The sequence below is a fragment of the Mobula hypostoma genome, chromosome 12 (genome assembly GCF_963921235.1).
Source record: "Mobula hypostoma chromosome 12, sMobHyp1.1, whole genome shotgun sequence".
Classification (NCBI taxonomy): Eukaryota; Metazoa; Chordata; class Chondrichthyes; order Myliobatiformes; family Myliobatidae; genus Mobula; species Mobula hypostoma.
In genome coordinates, this window is record NC_086108.1 from 111,893,506 (window position 1) to 111,914,274 (window position 20,769).

At 45.4% G+C, this 20,769-nt stretch overlaps 1 protein-coding gene across 4 annotated transcripts in view; it reads left to right on the plus strand.

Annotated features, from left to right (window-relative positions):
* Positions 1-8,282, plus strand: part of LOC134355273 (di-N-acetylchitobiase-like) — a 55,030-nt gene extending 46,748 nt beyond the window's left edge. For all 4 annotated transcript variants that reach the window (XR_010020006.1, XR_010020007.1, XR_010020005.1 and 1 more), the window contains one exon: positions 6,903-8,282. Coding sequence is in view for 1 of the 4 variants with exons in the window: in XM_063065071.1 (XP_062921141.1) it covers positions 6,903-7,100 (198 nt within the window). In the remaining 3 variants the exon portion in view is untranslated. The remainder of the gene's footprint in view (positions 1-6,902) is intronic.
* Positions 8,283-20,769: the final 12,487 nt, after the last annotated feature.

A 20,769-nucleotide genomic window follows, 5' to 3' on the forward strand; every position in this document is an offset into this window, starting at 1 on the left:
TAAATTATACATATCTTATTTGACACTGAAAAGAAAAATATCAACAGTAATTCAAATTGAGGGAGGGTTAGAACATAGAACTGTGCAGCGCAGAACAGGCCCTTCGGCCCACAATGCTGTGCTGACCAATATAAACCGCCATGATCAATCTGACCCTTCCCTCCTTCACGGCCCATACGTCTGGATGAAGACTTGGCACAAAATATTGACTGTTTATTCTGCCTCACCTGCTGAGTTTCTCCATTTTCTGTGTGTGGTCATTCCATATACCTTCTTGTGGACTGGAAAGGAAGGGGAAGACAGCTGAATTAACAGGTGGGGAGAGGGTAAGGGGGATAGCTAGAGGGTGGTAGGTGATGCCAAGTGTGGAAGGGCTGAACAGGAAAGAATCTGATTGGAGAGGAGTGAGGGCCATGAAAGAAAGGGAAGCAGGATGACACAGGGGAGAGGTGGTATGCAGTTGAGGAGAGGTAAGAGGCCAGAGTGGGGAATCGAAGAAGGGGGGAGGGAGAAAGTGATATCCTTGCCATCAGATTGGAGGCTGCCCAGATGGGATATAAGTTGTTGCTCTTCCACCCTGAGGGTGGCCTCATTGTGGCTCAAGAGGAGGCCATTGACTAACATGTCAGAATGGGAGAGGGAATGGGAATTAAAATGGTCAGCCACTGGGAGGTTCTTCTTTTGGCAGATGGAGCAGAGGTACTCGATGAAGCAGTTGCCCAATTTACCATGGGTCTCACCAATGTAGAGCAGGCTGGATCGGGAGCACTGGGTACAATAGACGACCCCAGCAGATTTGCAGGTGAAGTGTTGCCTCACCTGGAAGGACTGTTTGGGCCTCTGAGTGGAGATGAGGGAGGAGGTGACTGGGCAGGTATAGCACTTGCAGGGATAAGTGTCGGGAGGGTGATTAATGGAAAGGAATGAACGGACAAGGAAATCATGGAGGGAGTGATTCCTGTGGAAGGCGGAAGGGGTGGGGTAGATGTATTTTACGGTAGGATCTCTTTAGAGAGTGTTCCAGAGAATGATGTTTAGATACAGAGATTCATGGGGTGGACAAGAGGAACCCTATCACTGTTAAGGAGAAAGGAAGATGGGGTGAGCTCACATGTTAGGGAAATGGAGGAGATGTGGGTGAGGGCAGCATCAATGGTGGAGGAAGGAAAAGCCCGTTCTTTGATGGAGGAGGACACCTCTGATGTTCTGGAAGGGAAAGCCACCTTCTGGGAACAGATATGGGAGAGAGAAACAAACTGAGAAAAGGGAATAGCATTTTTGCAGGAGACAGGATGGACTGGGATGCTGAGTCCCTCCAGCATCGAGACCCAGTCCTGATAAAGGGTTTGGGTCTGAAATGTCCATTAGACCAAAGACCTAGGAGCAGAAATAGGCCACTTGGCCCATCAAATCTGCTCTGCTATTCTATCATGGCTGATCCTTTTCCTCACTTGTCAGCCCCACTCTCCAGCCTTCTGTCTGTAACCTTCGATGCCTTGTTCAATCAAGAATCTATCCATCTCTGCCTTAAATACACCCAATGACCTGGCCTCCACAGTTGCCTGTGGTAATAATTTCTACAAATTCACCACCCTCAGGCTAAAGAAAAATTTCTGCATTCTGTTTTAAATGGACCTGAGGCTGTGCTCTCGTTTCCTAGACTCCCCCACCATGAGGAACATCCTTTCCACATCTACTCTGTCTAGGCCTGTCAGTATTTGAACGGTTTCAATGAGATCCCCCTCATCCTTCTAAATCCCAGTGAATACATTCCCAAAGCTATCAAACGTCCCTCGTATGATAATCCTTTCATTCCCAGAATCATCCTTGTGAATCTTCTCTTAACCCTCTCTACTGCCAGCACATCTTTTCTCAGATGAGGAGCCCAAAACTGTTCACAATATTCAAGTGAGGCCTCACTAGTGCCATATAAAGCCTCAGCATCACATCCCATCTCTTGTATTCAAGACCTCTTGAAATGAAGGCTAACACGGCATTTGCTTTCCTCACCACCAACTCAACCTCAAGTTAACCTTTAGGGTGTCGTGCACAAGGACTCCCAAGTCCTTTTGCATCTCAGATTTTTGGATTCTCTCCCCATTTACAAAATAGTCTTCTCATTTATTTCTACTACCAAAGTGCATGACCATGCATTTTCCAACATTGTATTTCACTTGCCACCCTCTTGCCCATTCTCCTAATCTGTTCAAGTCCTTCTGCAGCCTACCAGTTTCCTCAACACTACCCGCCCCTCCACTAATCTTCGTATCATCTCCAAACTTAGGAACAGAGCCATCTATTCCAGCATCTAAATCATTGATATACAACATAAAAAGAAGTGGTTCCAACACCGACCCCTGCAGGACACCACGAGTCACTGGCAGCCAAAAAAAGATTCCTGTTATTCCCACTCACTGCCTCCTACCAATCAGCCAATGCTCTAACCATGCCAGTTACTTCCCTGTAATGCCATGGACTCTTAACTTGGTAAGCAGCCTCATGTGTGTCACCTTGTCAAACACCTTCTAAAAGTCCCAATATACAACATCCACTGCATCCCCTTTATCTATCCTAAATGTAATCTCCTTAAGAATTACAACAGGTTCATCAGGCAAGATTTTCCCTGAAGGAACCCATGCTGACTTAGTCCTATCTTGTACAGTGTCTCCAAGTATTCCATAACTTCATCTTTAACAATTGATTCCATCATCTTCCCAACCACTGAGGTCAGGCTAACTGGTCTATAATTTCCTTTCTGCTGCCTTCATCCTTTCTTAAAGAGTGGAATGACATTTGCAATTTTCCAGTCCTCTGGCACCATGCCAGAGTCCAATGAATTTTGAAAGATCATTATTAATACCTCCACAAACTCGACCGCTACCTCTTTCAGCACCCTAGGGTGCAGTTCATCTGGCCCTGGTGACTTATGTACCCTTAGGTCTTTCAGCTTTTTGAGCACCTTCTCACTTGTAATAGTAACTGCACTCGCTTTTCTTCCTTCATGCATACTGCTAGTGTCTTCCATAATGAAGACTGATGTCAAATACTCACTTAGTTCATCTGCCATCTCCTTGTCCCTGTTATTGTTTCTCTGGCCTCATTTTCGAGTAGTCCTACATCCACTCTAATCTCTCTTTTCTTTTTATACACACTTGAAAACACTTTACTATCCACTTTGATATTGTTTGCTAGCTTGCTTTCATATTTCACATTTTCCCTCCTAATGATTCTTTCAATTATTCTTTGTAGGTTTTAAAAAAACTTCCCAATCCTTTATCTTCCCTCTACTTTTTGTTTTGTTGTGTGCCCGCTCTTTTGCTTTTACATTAGTCTTTACTTCCCTTGTCATTCACGGTTGTACTATTTTGCAATTTGAGTATTTCTTTGTTTTTGAAATGCATCTATCCTGCACCTTCCTAAGCGTCCTAAGGGATCACTGGTTCCTAAGGGTTCTTTTACCTTAAACTCTCGTATCGCCTCTGGTTCATTACATAACACCCAATCCAGTATAGCTGATCTCCTAGTGGGCTCAACAACAAACTGCTCTAAAAAGCCATTTCATTGGGATTCAGCAAACTCACTCTCTTGAGATCCATTACCAACTTAATTTTTCTAATTGAACTGCATGTTGTAATCTCCCATGACTATCATAACATTCCCCTTTTGATACCGCTTTTCTATTTCCCTTAGTTAGGGGTCCACATCCCAGCTACTCTTGGGAGGCCTCTATGTAAATGCCATCAGGGTCCTTTTACCCTTGCAGTGTCTTAACTCAACCGCTAACGACGGAACACCTTCTGATCCTATGTCACATCTTTCTACTGATTTGATGCCATTCTTTACCAGCAGAGCCACACCACCCCTCTGTCTACCTTGCTATCCCTCTGATACAATATGTAACCTTGAACATTCAACTCCCAACTACAACCATCCTTCAGCCACGATTCAGTGATGGCCACAACATCATACCTGACCATCTGTAAAAGTGCAACAAGATCATCCACCTTATTTCTTATACTCCAAGCATTGAGATATAACACTTTTGAGTTCTGTAAATACGTCCCTGTAACTCTGATCGATTATCTCCTCACTCTCCCGTGCAAGCCGAAGGTCATCCAGCTGCTCCTCCAGATCCTTAACGGTCTTCAAGGAGCTGCTGCCGGATGCACCTGACACAGATGTTGCTCCTTGGGAGACTCTGGGTCTCCCAGGACTCCAACATCCAGCATGAAGAACACACAGCAGCCATTTACTACACTCAGTACAGCAAGAGAGAGAAAAAGGAACCTTAACAGAAGCTTACTCAGAGCCAACGCCTTTTTCGAGCTGAAGCCTCCTTTGACCCAAAGCCTGACACTCCTACTCTCACCACAGGCCTACTCCCAACAATGGCCAACCCGCCTGTCCCTTTTGTACTTTCAGACAGGTGTCTTGAACTTGAGAGAAACCTCGTTGCTGTGGCCTGCTCCTGCCACTAATTGGGCTGTTGGAATGAGCCTTCTTTGTTCAACAGCTTCCCAAATATCTCATCCCTGACCGATCACTGCCTTGGAACAAATAAGTAGGCCCAGCATTCTGTGCATTGGTCTTTTAAACCTCAAGTCATTTAACTCAAAGTGTTCATAATTTGCTCAGTTTAAAAGAGGTTATCCCTGCCTTCCTCATTCTACACTTAACAACACTTCTCTGGTTGGCGGCCAGTGACTAGTGGCATTCCACGGGTCCGTGTTGGGATCTCCTCATTTCATGTTATATGTCAGTGATCTGGATGATGGAATTGATGGCTTTGTGGACAAGTTTGTGGATGATGCAAAGGTTAGGTGGATGGGTGGGTATCGTTGAGGAAGCATGGAGTCTGAAGGAGCACTTTGACAGATTAGGAGAATGGGCAAATAAGTGGCAGATGGAATACAGTGTCGGGAAATGCACAGTCACGCACTTTGTTAGAAAGTAAAGCATGGACTATTTTGTAAATGGGGAGCAAATTCAGAAATCAGACATGCAAAGGGACTGCATTTCTCATACAGGTTCCCGAAAGGTTAATTTGCAGGTCGAGTCAGTGGTAAGGAAGGCAAATGCAATGTAAGCAAGACGTAATGCTGAGGCTTCATAAGGCACTGATGTAACTGTGCTTGGAGCATTGTGAGCAGTTTTGTGCCCCTTATCTAAGAAAAGATATGCTGACATTGAACAGGGTCCAGAGGAGGTTCACGAGAAGGAATTTGGGAATGAAAGAGTATCGGGAGAGGTTCGGAGAATGCACTTTCAAGGGCTCTACAACTCAAGTTCTCAGTCATATTTATGTATTTATTTACTTAATATTTATTTTGTTTTGTTTTTCCACAGTTTGTCAGGATTTGTCAGTCATGTTTCATTGATTATATTGTATTTCTTTATTCTGTTGTAAGTGCCTGCAAGAAAATCAGTCCAAGGATAGTATTTGCTGACATATACATACTTTGATAATAAAGCTTTCTCTGAACTTTTGGATTTTAAATGGGGTTGAGAGGGATAATATATTACCCAGGATAGAATGGCGTAGCAGGTCACAGAGCCTATTCTGCTCCTATACATTACGGTCCCAACTCAGAAAGTGGCCAGTTGGCTCCTTGAGTCCAAGAGAGTTTACAGGGGGACAATCCAACTTGTCCCCTCCCCCCTCCCCCCTCCCTGTGCCTCTCCATTCTGAAGGTTGTTCTTCTCAAAAACCCATCAATTCTCCTTTCATTCCTTCCACAATAAATGTAAACTCAGATGTGGTTTATCAGGATGGTTATGCCACTGAGATGTCGGAAGAGCCGGGGAATTGAGGTGGGCGGGGTGTGGTTGGTTGGGAGAGAACTGTTTAACCAGTTTCTCCAAACGATCTGAAATTCCTGACGTTGATGCTGCCACGATCACATATCTTTCCCGACCTTGATAATTCTAATGAGACGAAGAACGATGGGCAATAGCTGGGCTTTCTTGTTTCAAAAGAAGTTAACAGATGGCCTCATGGAAAGATGTCAGGGGGGAAGCAATGGGAACAGATCACTGCCAAGAATAATGTGACAAGGAAAAGGAAAGGAACCTCCCGTGGGCTCTTTATGATGTGGGAAAAAAACTGAAGCACCTGGGGGATATGGACAAGGACAGAGTGAATATAGACCCCACCCAAACACACACACACTACTACCCCTGCACATACAGTACCAGAGGACAGAGAATATACACCCCGAACCCACACAGACAGTACCAGAGGACAGAGAATATACCCACCTCTACACACAGACAGTGCCAGAGGTGACAGAGAATATACCCACACCTACACACACACAGACAGTACCAGAGTTGACAGAGAATATCCCCCACACACACACACAGACAGTACCAGAGGTGACAGAAAATATCCCCCCCACACACAGACAGTACCAGAGGTGACAGAGAATATCCCCCCCCGCACACACAGACAGTAGCAGAGGTCAGAGAATATACCCACCCCTACACACAGACAGTACCAGAGGACAGAGAGAATATGACCCCCCCCGAAATAGACAGTACCAGAGGTGACAGAGAATATCCCCCCCCACACACAGACAGTTCCAGAGGTGACAGAGAATATCCCCCCCCACCACACAGAGTACCAGAGGACAGAGAGAATATGACCCCCCCCCCGAAATAGACAGTACCAGAGGTGGCAGAGAATATCCCCCCCCCCACACACAGACAGTTCCAGAGGTGACAGAGAATATCCCCCCCCCACCACACACAGACAGTACCAGAGGTCAGAAATGAACCTGTTCACGGGAATCGTGATACAGATCCTCCCTCTCCAGCACTAACGTGCCACCCAAATTACTCCATCTAACAATTTCAGCCTGGTCTCCTCTCAATCTGTGCATTTCCCCTTTGCTCGTTTGCAGGTTGGTAACACGTACCACGAGGTCTGGTACGATGATCCCGAGAGCATTTCTATGAGGGTGTCTATCGTGCTGAAACTGAACCTCCGTGGTGTCGGCGTGTGGACTGCAAACGAAATCAACTACGCTGATGATGCCAGAGCAAGAATGCAGGCTGCGGAGATGTGGAACGCAGTGTGTCCTCCCTGGTGCAATTACTGAGTGTGAACCATTTCATCTCTGTATCAGCTCATCAATTAGTATTGCAAGATGAGCATCGTTATCTCTAGTATCCGATAATTTCTCACCCTCTCCCCAATCTAGCTCCCCTCCTACCCCTTTTCATTTCCTCACCTGTCCACCTCCCTCTGTTCCCCCCTCGTCCCCCTTCTCCCCTCCCCTTCTCCCATGGTCCACATTCATCGCCAGATTCCTCCTTCAGTTCTTCACCATAGAAACTATAGAAACTACAGCACAGAAACAGGCCTTTTGGCCCTCCTTGGCTGTGCCGAACCATTTTCTGCCTAGTCCCACTGACCTGCACACGGACCATATCCCTCCATACACCTCCCATCCATGTATCTGTCCAATTTATTCTTAAATGTTAAAAAAAAACCTGCATTTACCACCTCATCTGGCAGCTCATTCCATACTCCCACCACTCTCTGTGTGAAGAAGCCCCCCTAATGTTCCCTTTAAACTTTTCCCTCCTCACCCTTAACCCATGTCCTCTGGTTTTTTTTTCACCTTTCCCACCTACCAACTTCCAGTTTCTCAATTCATCCTCCCCGTCACCTGGCCTCACCTATCACCTGCCAGTCTGTACTCCTCCCCCTCCCTCCCCACCCACCCATCCTCCCCCTCACCTGCTCTCACCTATCACCTGCCAGTCTGTACTCCTCCCCCTCCCTCCCCACCCACCCATCCTCCCCCTCACCTGGTCTCACCTATCACCTGCCAGTCTGTACTCCTCCCCCTCCCTCCTCACCCAGCCATCCTCCCCCTCACCTGGCCTCACCTATCACCTGCCAGTCTGTACTCCTCCCCCTCCCTCTCCACCCACCCATCCTCCCCCTCACCTGCTCTCACCTATCACCTGCCAGTCTGTACTCCTCCCCCTCCCTCCAGCTTCTTATTCCGGCTTCTTCCCCCTTCCTTTCCAGTCCTGATGAAGGGTCTCGGTCTGAAACATCGACTGTTTATTCCTCTCCATAGATGCTGCCTGACCTACTGAGTTCCTCCAGCATTTTCTGAGTGTAACAAAATTGAGCTCATTTGTAATAATAGTAAAATAAATATAAATCTAGAAAACAATTCAAACATTTTATTCATTAAATTCAAATGAAGCCGTACAATAGAAAGAGACGCATCATTCACAACCACCAACCTTGAGCTGGGGGTTCACTTTAAGAGGCTGCTCTGACGTGATGACGTTATTACGTAAAGAGTTTTAACACACTTTTGTGTGTACGTTTTGAAGTTCAATAAAACGTGTTATGGATTTTGTTAAATATAAAATGCCTCACTTCATTTCATTTGCAAAATCCTACACTGGTGACCCCGATGCTCTAGCACGATTCCAGAGTTATTGTACATGTTGGCCAACGCAGTCACATTGAAACTGCTGGAGATCTGGAGCAAAATCTTTTGGTTGGTTTGTACAAGCAGAGGCCCAATTCGCACTGTGAGAAATCACTGCCGATGACACCAAGTTTTATTTACTATGTGGTAGTATCACTCAGAATCTCCACGGTTGCGAGGGTGGTGAGTCTGCTTGAACACCCGCCTGAACACAATAAATGCCAATCGCTGAAAATTTACCTTTCACAGACCTTTGGAGTCTGAGCATGCCAAACATTTGCTGTCCTTGCCCAGTCTCGGTGACGTTAGGCCTTCAGAGCTAATGGACACCCTGCTGTCTCTGCTGGGAAATCACCATCCTTGTTTTATTGTTAAAGAACCTTCATGCAGTGAATCCCTGATCAAGTTTGCATAGCCCTCACTAATCACCCATGATGGACTATGGGCATCATGCTAAAATGGTTGATAGTCTACACTCAGCTAGGCAGCAATGCATCATTCCTCCTCCTTTCTCTACCTCAATAAGAAAGATGTCAATAAAATTGAGAGAGTTCAGAGGAGATTTGCTAAAATGTTGCCTGGGTTTCATCTCCTAAGTTACAAAGGAAGGTTCAACAAGTTAGGTGTTTGTTCTTTGGAGCGTAGAAGGTTGAGGGGGACTTGATAGAGGTAATTAAAATTTAGAGATACAGCTTAGAACAGGCCCTTCTGGCCTAACAGGCCATACTACCTGGCAACCCACTGATTTAATCCTGGCCTAATCACAGGCCATTTACTGGGGGTTTAGAATGTATGTCTAGTGCACATTCCGGAGCAGAGGGTGGCGGTAATGCACCATTAAGCTGGATGCCAACCGCCGTAAAACAAGATACAGACAGACAGACCATTTACCCACTAATCCAGCGGTCCCCAACCACCGGGCCGCGAGGAAGCGATATGATTGGTCAGCTGCACCTTTCCTCTTGTCACGCCACTGATCAGCCATTACGCATGCGAGGTCATGACCCGCGCGTCATCCCTGTCAGGGCGGGAAGGTGATCAACTCCTCGAGCTTGCAAATGTCGACGGGCTGAAAAGTATGTTTGACATAACATCTCTGTCGGCATTTTGGATCAAAGTCAAGGCTAAATATCCTGAGATAGCCACGAAAGCACTCAAAACGTTGCTTTCATTCCTAACATTTTTCTGCGAAGTGGAGTTTTCTGCAATGAATGCAACGGAAACTAAACTGCGGAATAGACTGGACATCAGGAACTCCCTTCGAGTATCGCTGTCTCCCGTCACCCCTCAATAGGACCGTCTTGTTGCAGGGAAACAAGCCCAGGGCTCCCACTGATTCAGCGATATTGGTGTGTTGCAATGATTTTATATATTCATACGGGGAAAATATGTGCTGTGTGTTTAATATCCAAACGTTACTTAAAATGTTATGATGCTATTGACTTATAAGTGACCTATATAACCATATAACAATTACAGCACAGAAACAGGCCATCTCGGCCCTTCTGGTCCGTGTCGAACGCTACTCTCACCTAGTCCCACCGACCTGCACTCAGCCCATACCCCTCCATTCCTTTCCTGCCCAGATACCTGTCCAATATTTCTTTAAATGATCATATCGAACCTGCTTCTGCCACTTCTACTGGAAGTTCGTTCAACACTTCACGCTCCCCTGATAATTGACTTACCATTATATCTATGCGAGGAAAAGATGCGCTGTGTGTTTAATATTAAATTCGTTAGATAAACCCGTTTAGAAACAAAATTGAGTGTATTACCCACTAATCACCTATATTCCGGTAGTGATTAACACCAACCCCACGAACAGAATCGCAAAAAATGATTCGCTTGGTGGGGGAAGGAATCGGCTGGTCACGACACGCATGCGCATTGGTACCCGCGCAAGGCTTAATGGTCATTGTAGTCTTTTGTGTAAACAACGCATTTGACTGCTACCCTTGTTTGTTGGCAACCCTCCCATCCCCCTCCCCCGTCTCCCACCGGTTGGCCGGTCCGTATGAATATTGTCAATATTAAACCGGTCTGCAGTGCAAAAAAGTTTGGGGACCCCTGAACCAATCAGTCTGTCTTTGGACTGCAGGAGGAAACCAGAGCACCTGAAGGAAACCTACGGCATCAGAATTGAACTCTGAACTCCAACCCCCCCCCGACCGGTAACAGCGTTGCACTAACTGCTACGCGACTGCTGCACCCTTTGTTTGTTAATACAGTTCATTTTTGAGAATGTGACTAAACACGTTGATGAAGGTAGAGCAGTAGATGTAGTGCATATGGATTTCCAGGCATTTGAGAAGGTACCCCATGCAAGGCTTACTGAGAAAGTAAGGAGGCATAGGATCCAAGGGGACATTGCTTTGTGAATCCAGAACTGGCTTACCCACAGAGGCAAAGACTGGTTGTAGACAGGTCATATTCTGCATGGAGGTGGGTGACCAGTGGAGTGCCTCAGGGATCTGTTCTGGGACCCGTACTCTTTGTGATTTTTATAAATGACCTGGATGAGGGAGTGGAGGGGTGGGTTAGTAAGTTTGCTGATGATGCAAAGGTTGGGGATGTTGTGGATAGTGTGGAGTGCCGACGGAAGTTACAGCGGGACATTGATAGGATGCAAAACTGGGCTGAGAAGTGGCAGATGGAGTTCAGCCCAGGTAAGTGTGAGGTGGTTCATTTTGGTAGGTCAAATATAATGGCGGGATATAGTATTAATGGTAAGACTCTTGGCAGTGTGGAGGATCAGAGGGATCATGGGGTCCGAGTCCATAAGACACTCAAAGCTGCTGCGCAGGTTGACTCTGTGGTTAAGAAAGCATATGGTGCATTGGCCTTCATCAACTGTGGGATTCAGTTGAGGAGCTGAGAGTTAATATTGCAGCTATATAGGACCCTGGTCAGACCCCACTTGGAGTACTGTGCTCAGTTCTGGACGCCTCACTACAGGAAGGATGTGGAAACCATAGAAAGGGTGCAGAGATTTACAAGGACGTTGCCTGGATTGGGGAGAATGCCTTATGAAAACAGGTTGAGTGAACTCTGCCTTTTTTCCTTGGAGCGACGGAGGATGAGAGGTGACCTGATAGAGGTGTATAAGATGATGAGAGGCATTGATCGTGTGGATAGTCAAAGGCTTCTTCCCAGGGCTGAAATGGCTACTATGAGAGGGCACAGTTTTAAGGTGCTTGGAAGAAGGTACAGAGGAGATATCAGGGGTAAGTTTTTTACTCAGAGAGTGGTGAGTGCATGGAATGGGCTGCCAGTGACGGTGGTGGAGGCGGATATGATAGGGCCTTTTAAGAGACTCCTGGACAGGTATATGGAGCTTAGAAAAATAGAGGGCTATGGGTAACCCTCAGTAATTTCTCAGGTAAGGACATGTTCGGTACAGTTTTATGGGCCGAAGGTCCTGTATTGTGCTGTAAGGTTTCTATATTTCTATGTTTCTGTGTATATACAATTATAAGCAATTTGCTGTTTGAAATTGTAAACCTTCCGGTACATTGGATTAATACATCCCTTTCCAAAGAATGCATTCATTTCAATTGATTAATAAAATGATATGTTTGGTTTTAGATTAATATTTATTTAACTGCTGTTGTTGGATATCACCCACCCACTCTACTCATGATCTGTCTGTCCCACTCCCATCAGGGAGGAGGCTACATAGCCAGGCCCACCAGACTCAAAAACAGTTACTTTCCCCAAGCAGTGAGGCTGATCAACACCTCCACCCACTAACCCACCCCTCCACACCCCCGACCACCACTACTTTATCATTTCCTGTCAGAGTCACCTTATGTACAGACACTCCTGTGCCTAGCGACACTTTACGGACATACAGTTAATCTGTGGAAATCAGTTATCTTAGTATTTATATTTCTTGCTTTATTATTATTTTTGTTTTTTATCTTTTTGTGTTTTTTGCTCTGCAGAGTAACAATTAGAGTAACAATCCAGAGTAACAATTATTTCATTCTCCTTTACACTTGTGTACTGAGAATGACATCAAACAATCTTGAATCTTGAACTGAGTTCATCTTTGTTTTGTTTTCTTGCAATGCTAATCGATGAGCCAAGACAGAGATGAAATGGTTCACACTCAGTCTTTCCCTCAGGGAGGGCACAGTGCGTTCCACATCTCCACGGCCTGCATTGTTACTCTGGCATCTCCAGTGTAGTTGATGTCGTTTGCAGCCCACACGCCGATGCCACGGATTTTCAGTTTCTTCACGATGGACATCCTCATTGAAATACTCTCGGGATCATCGTACCAAACCTCGTGGTATGTGTCAAAATCCTGAAAAAGAGACATGCACAGATAGAAACCAATGTTAGATCGAGAATTTATCCTTGTAGTGTTCCTTGATACTGCTTTTTTTTCTATACAAGATATCTTTATTTCAAATTCAATGTTATATATACAAAACAGTGACTAACACAATTAACAACAGGAATTCTGCAGATGCTGGAAATTCAAGCAACATACTTCAAAGTTGCTGGTGAACGCAGCAGGCCAAGCAGCATCTATAGGAAGAGGTGCAGTCGATGTTTCAGGCCGAGACCCTTCGTCAGGACTAACAGAAGGAAGAGTGAGTAAGGGATTTGAAAGTTGGAGGGGGAGGGGAAGATCCAAAATGATAGGAGAAGACAGGAGGGGGAGGGATGGAGCCGAGAGCTGGACAGGTGATAGGCAAAAGGGGATACGAGAGGATCATGGGACAGGAGGTCCGGGAAGAAAGACGGGGGGGGGGTGACCCAGAGGATGGGCAAGAGGTATATTCAGAGGGACAGAGGGAGAAAAAGGAGAGTGAAAGAAAGAATGTGTGCATAAAAATGAGTAACAGATGGGGTACGAGGGGGAGGTGGGGACTTAGCGGAAGTTAGAGAAGTCGATGTCCATGTCATCAGGTTGGAGGCTACCCAGACGGAATATAAGGTGTTGTTCCTCCAACCTGAGTGTGGCTTCATCTTTACAGTAGAGGAGGCCGTGGATAGACATGTCAGAATGGGAATGGGATGTGGAATTAAAATGTGTGGCCACTGGGAGATCCTGCTTTCTCGGGCGGACAGAGCGTAGACGTTCAGCAAAGCGGTCTCCCAGTCTGTGTCGGGTCTCGCCAATATATAAAAGGCCACATCGGGAGCGCCGGACGCAGTATATCACCCCAGTCGTGCCAATATATAAAAGGCCACATCGGGAGCGCCGGACGCAGTATATCACCCCAGTCGAAACTAACACAATTACTTCACTATAAATAGACAATATGCGTTAAACTGAAACGTTTCCATCTCTGTCAATGATGGCATTTACACCCCGCAGAGCCCGATGGTCCCGGAACACCTCTAAGGTCACCGTGGACTGTACGTGTTCCTTCAAAATATTTACCCGGGCACAAACATACCCCCTAAACATTGCCAGGCAGATCCTCCCGCCACCCATTTCCAAGACCCACAGATGGCTGTTTTCGCCAGCCCCAGGAGCAAGTTGACAAGGACATCCTCATCCCTCCATGCGCCCCTCCTTACCCGTATATAAATAGGGTGGGGCTGAAACGCAACCAGAATGCGAGAAGCAGCCCACGCAGCTACACAAAGAGGGGCTGCAGCTGCATGAAGGTGACATGGTGGTGCACGGCTTAGCCTAACACTTTACAATGCCAGAGGTCCGGGTTCAATCCCCACCACTGTATCTCTAGACAGACAATATCTCTTTCCTATAGTTCGAGTGACTAATACCAGAGGGCGTGAGGTGAGAGGACGTCATTTCAAAGGAGTTGAGGGCAGGTTATTGACAGAGAGTGTGGAGGGTGCCTAGAATGTGCTGCCTGGGGTGGTGATAGTGGCAGATACATTAGAGGCTTACAAGAGACGTTTACAAGGTCCCTGATGCCCCTGAGATCTCTGTCTCAGAGGCCGATGTTAGACTGTATTTAAAGCGAGTGAACCCTCGCAATGCAGAAGGTCCTGATGGAGTACCTGGCAGAGGTATTCAAGGACATTTTCAACCTCTCACTGCTACGAGCAGAAGTTCCCACTTGCTCCAGAAAGGCAACAATTATACTGGTGCCAAAGAAGAATAACGTGAGCTACCTTAATGACTATCGCCTGGTAGCACTCACATCTAGAGTGATGAAATGCTTTGAGAGGTTGGTTATGACTAGATTGAACTCCTGCCTCAGCAAGGTCCTGGACCCATTGCAATTTGCCTATCACCACAATAGATCAAAGGCAGACACAACCTCAAGGCTCTCCACACGGCTTAAGACCACCGAGACAACACAAACTCCTATGTCAGGATGCTGTTCATCGACTATAGCTCAGCATTTAATACCATCAGTCCCACAATCCTGATTGAGAAGTTGCAAAACCTGGGACTCTGTACCTCCCTCTGCAATTGGATCCTCGAATTCCTAACCAGAAGACCACAGTCTGTGCGGATTGGTGATAACATATCCTCCTCACTGACGATCAACACTGGTGCACCTCAGGGGTGTGTGCTTAGCCTACTGCTCTACTCTCTCTATACCCATGACTGTGTGGCTAGGCATAGCTCAAATACCATCCATAAATTTGCTGACGATACAAACATTGTTGGTAAAATCTCAGGTGGTGATGAGAGGGTGTACAGGAGTGTGATGTACCAACTAGTGAATGGTGTCGCAGCAACAACCTGGCACTCAACGTCAGTAAGACGAAAGAGCTGATTGTGGATTTCAGGGAGGGTAAGACGAAGTAACACATACCAATCCTCATAGAGGGATCAGAAGTGGAGAGAATGAGTAGGTTCAAGTTCCAGGGTGTCAGGATCTCTGAGGATCTAACCTGGTCCCAACATACCGATGTAGTCATAAGGAAGGCAAGACAGCAGCTGTACTTTTTAAGGATTTGAAGAGATTTGGCATGTCAACAAATACACTCAAAAACTTCTATAGCTGTACTGTGGAGAGCATTCTGACAGGCTGCATCACTGTCTGGTATGGAGGGGCTACTGGCAGAACCAAAAGAAGCTGCAGAAGGTTGTAAATCTAGTCAGCTCCATCTTGGGCACTAGCCTACAAAGTACCCAGGACATCTTTAGGGAGTGGTGTCTCAGAAAGGCAGCGTCCATTATTAAGTACCTCCAGCACCCAGGGCATGCCCTTTTCTCACTGTTACCATCAGGTAGGAGATACAGAAGCCTGAAGGCACACACTCAGCAATTCAGGAACAACTTCTTCCCTTCTGCCATCTGATTCCGAAATGGACATTGAAGCTTTGGACACTACCTCACTTTTTTTAATTGTAAGGAGTTTGTGTATTCTTGACCACAAAGGTTTTATTTAGGTGCTCCTGTTTCTTCCCACAATCTAAAGATGTATGGTTAGAGTTAATGAGTTGGGTCATGCCACGTTGGTGCCAGAATCATGGTGACACTTGTCGGCTGCCCCCAGCACATCCTCAGACTGTGTTGGTCATTGACACGATGAAACATTTTCAATATTTTGATATTCAGTACTTGTGGCAAATAAAGCAATTCTCTGTCTTTATCTTTTTACTATCTAGAATAACACCCTGAGTTCCAAATTATAACCTTTGCACACTTTTTATTTGGGCCCTTTTTAAAGGTGTTTAGAAAATCCAACGCCCCACACGTAATCATTCTATTTGGCAAACACAATAACCCTTTGCTAGTTCCGTGTGAAGTTTGTCATTGTATTGCTAATAGTTTCTATGTGCTGTTGTTTTATTCTTGCAGCAACTATAATGGTGGGGGGGAGGGTAAGGCAATAATCTGAGATTTTAAACAAACTTCTTGCCCCTGTTTTCACAGTAGCAGACACAAAGTAAACAGTCCAATTACACGAGATCAAATTTTAGGGAAAGCGTGGTCGCATTGTGTATTCCAGGGACCAGCTGCTTGCGCTTATGCCGGCTGGTTTAGCGAGCAGAGTGGCGAACACCCCTGCTGAAATCTGGAGGAAAACGCACAGAGGATGCAGAGGGGGATCACAAAGGCGAGGAAAGAGGACCGGGTCGAGACAACAGAGGCTTATGGAGAAGTGGAGTTCGGTGGGTAATAAAATGGACGAGTTCACGGTGCTAGCCAGGCATCAGAGAACATTTTGGAAGTGCAGTGTTATGTGTTTCACTGGAACGGGGCTGCACAAGAACATACCCGTCCAAAGCGTTTCCATGGACGGCTCCAGACCGTTCGGGCTGACCGGAAGTGCACTGAGAGCGGTAAGCATAAAGGAGTTGGGTGCTTACTGTTCTGGTTAACAACGGGTGGTGCAATCCAGGTCATATTACGATCGAGGAACGTGTTTGCAGACTGGATATTGAACTTTTTACTGTTGGACTTCGGCCATATTCCACCAAGATACAACACTGGGCGGCACGGGAGTTCGTTCCTGCCTGTGGCCATCGAACTTTGCAGCTCCTCCCGTGGAGGGTCAGACACCCTGAGTCAATAGGCTGGTCCCGGACTTATTTTCCATCTGGCATAGTTTGCATTTTGTTGTTTGATTGTTTGTGGTTTTTGTATTGCTATATTTATGCTCTATTCTTCGTTGGTGCGGCTGTAACGAAACCCAATTTTCCTCGGGATCAATAGAGTATATCTATCTACCTATCTAAATAGAAATATTGGAGAAAGTAATGAGACCAGAAGTAGACAAAACCTCTGAACGTGATGATCACAACACATGAGTCTGGATGAATGACTGCAGAAACCCCCTCTCCCCTCTCCCCTCGTGTGGCAATGAATTCCACAGATACACTGCCAGAGGGATAAAGAAATTCCTCTTCATCTCTGTACTAAAGAGATGTCCTTCTATTCTAAGGCTGTGCTTTCTGGGCCTAGACTCCACTTTAGGAAACATCCTCTCCACGTCCACACTATCTAGATCTTTCAATATTTGATAGGTTTCAATAAGATGCATCCTTGTTCTACTAAAGTCCAGAAAGTATCGGACCACTGGAAAATGATGTTGGAGAGGTAGTAATGGGGGGGACAATGAAATAGTGGATGAACTGAATAAGTATTTTGCGCCAGTCTTCACTGTGGAAGACACTAGCAGTATGGTGGAAGTTCCAGATATCAGGGGGCATGAAGTGTGTGAAGTTACCATAACTAAAGAGAAGCTTCTTGGGAAACTGAAAGGTCTGAAAGTAGTTAAGTCACCTGGACCAGATGCTGTACACCCCAGGGTTATGAAAGATATGGCTGAAGGGATCGTGGAGGCATTAGTATTGATTTTTCAAGAACCACTAGATTTTGAAATGGTTCTGGAAAACTGGAAAATTGTAAATGTCACTCTACTCTTCAAAAAGGGAGAGAGGCAAAAGAAAGGAAACTATAGGCCAGATAGACTGACCTCAGTGGTTGGGATGATGATGGAGTTGATTATTAAGAATGAGGTCTCAGGGTACTTGGAGGCACATGATAAAATAGGCCACAGTCAGCATGGTTTCCTCAAGGGAAAATTCTTACTTGACAAGAAATAAAAAGCAGGATAGAAAAAGGAGAATCAATTGATGTGTGTACTTGGATTTTCTGAAGGTCTTTGACAAGGTACCATACATGAGGCAGCTTTACAAGGTATGAGCCGATGGTATTACCGGGAATATTCTAGCATGGGTAAAGCAGTGACTGATTGACAGTGGGCAAAAAGTGGGAATGAAGGGAGCCTATTCTGGCTGACTGCTTTACAGGGGTCTGCGTTGGGACTGATTCTTTTTTACATTATATATCAATGATTTGGATGATGGAATTGATGGCTTTGTTGCAAAGTTTGCAAATGATATGAAGACTATATGAAGGGGCAGGTAGTTTTGAGGAAGTAGAGAGGCTACAGAAGGACTTAGATGGATTAGGAGAATGGGCAATGAAATGGCAGGTGGAATACAGTGTTGTGAAGTGTATGGTCATACTCTCAGGTAGAAAAAATGGAAGGATAGACTATTTTATAATTGGAGAGAAAATACACAAAACAGGCACAAGGGGACTTGGGAGTCCTTATGCAAGATTCCCAAATGGTTAATTTGCAGGTTGAGTCGGTGGTGAGTAAGGCAAATGCAATGTTAGCATTCATTTCAAGAGGACTGGAATATAAAAGCAAGGATGTAATGTTGAGACTTTATAAACCAGTAGTGATGCCTCACGTGGAGTATTGTGAACAGTTTGGGGCTCCTTTGAAAGGATGTGCTGAAACTGGAGAGGGTTCAAAGGAGGTTCACAAAAATGATTCCAGGATTGAAAGGCTTGTCACGTGAAGAGAATTTGATGGCTCTGGGCCTGTATTCACTGGGATTCAGAAGAATGAGGGGTGACCTCATTGAAACCTATCAAATGGTGAAAGGCCTTGACAGAGTGGATGTGGAGAGGATGTTTTCTCTGGTGGGAGAGTCTAAGATCAAAGGACACAGCCTTAGAATAGAGTGGTGTCCTTTTAGAATAGAGATGAGGAGGAATTTCTTCAGCCAGAGAGTGATGAATCTATGAATTCATTGCCACAGGCAGCTCTGGAGGTCTTGTCCTTTTGTATATTTAAGGCAGCGGTTGATAGGCTCTGGGTTGGTCAGAGCATGAAGGAATACAGAGAGAAGGCAGGAGACTGGGGCTGAGAGGAAAATTGGATCAACTGTGATGAAATGGTGGAGCAGACTCGATGGGCTGAATGTCCTAATTCTGCTCCTATGTCTTATAGTTATATGGTCTAAGTACAAATTTAGAGCCAACAAACATTCCTCATACATTACCCCTTTCATTTCCAGAATCATTCTCATGAACCTCCTCTGGACTCTCTCCAATGCCTGCACATCTTTTCTTAGATAAGGAACACAAAACTGCTCACAATACTCCAAGTGCTGTCTGGCCAATGTCTTATAAAGACGTAGTATTCCAGTCCTCTTAAAATGAATACTAGCATTGCATTTGTCTTCCTCACCATCGACTTAACCTACAAACTAACCTTTAGGGAATCCTGCATGGGGACTCCTAAATCCCTTTGCACCACTGATTTATGAATTTTCTCCCAATTTAGAAAAAGTCTATGCCTTCAATCTTTCTACCATACACTTTTATCTGCCACTTCCTTGCCATTCTCCTAATCTGACTAAGTCCTTCTGCAGACTCACTGCCCCTCTACATATCTTCGTATCATCTGTAAACCTGCCCACAAAGCTATCAATTCTAAGTCATTGACACATCACGTTAAGTCGTGTTTCCAATACCGACTCCTGCAGAACACCACTAGTCAAGAGCAGCCAACTAGAATAGAACCCATTTATTTCCACGCTTTGGCTCCTGCCAATCAGCGAATCTTCTATACACACTCGTATATTTCCCATATCATGGGCCCTTATCTTGTTAAGCAGCCTCGAGTGTGGCACCTTGTCAAAGATCTTCTGAAAATCCAAGTACACACACCATCCACTGGCTCTCCTTTGACTATCCTGATTGTTATTTCCCAAATAAGAGAATCTCTTAAAGAAGGCAATAAAAACATTGCAATCCCATGGTTGCTTCTCAAAATAGGGTATTGTTGTTTGGGGATAAGATGTTAATAAAGATAGAGGATGGATTGAAGGACAAAAGAGTCGGAAGAAATGGAAAATTTTGTCAAATCGAGAGAGCATATGTATTTCAATTCTCATCTCCAACTCAAGGCAATCCCTCTGTCTACACTTGATTATACACAATACTTCTGATTAAAATACCTGCTGGATTCCACACTTGGTTCATTCACTCCCAAATACTCGGCCCATCTCCTGCACCCAATTAACACCAAACAAACCGGATGATTTGTGCTTTGCGGAGTTGTTTACACAGAGTTTATTCAGTCTGGGAGACTGGAGTATTTGTATTGTAGGTGGAATGCTCTGATGCCCAGGTCCCCAATGTGTTCTGTAGATCATCTTACCAAGTAGACAAAATATGGGGCTTTCCAATCATCGTCCCAGAACCTGCCAGTGAGTGATCTCGGCAGACGCTGCATGATGTGTTTGTATGGGATCCGTCTTGCTGCAGTATAACTACACGGGTCACTTTGCGAAGTCATTTCCAGTTCACAGTCACCCACCTGAGAAATATATAAAAAAACAAGAAATTGTGTGTCTGAATTCAGTGGTCAGCATAGACAGGTTGGTCTGAACAGCCTGTTTGTCTGAACAATGGGAACCATATTCTGTCCAACAGACTGCCTCATTCCATAGGATTTCTCCTGGTCCAGTACACAAGTGCCGTTACAAAAAAAGCACAGTAGTGCCCTGACTTTCTTAGAAGTTTACAAAGATTGGGCTTTTCATCTAAGAC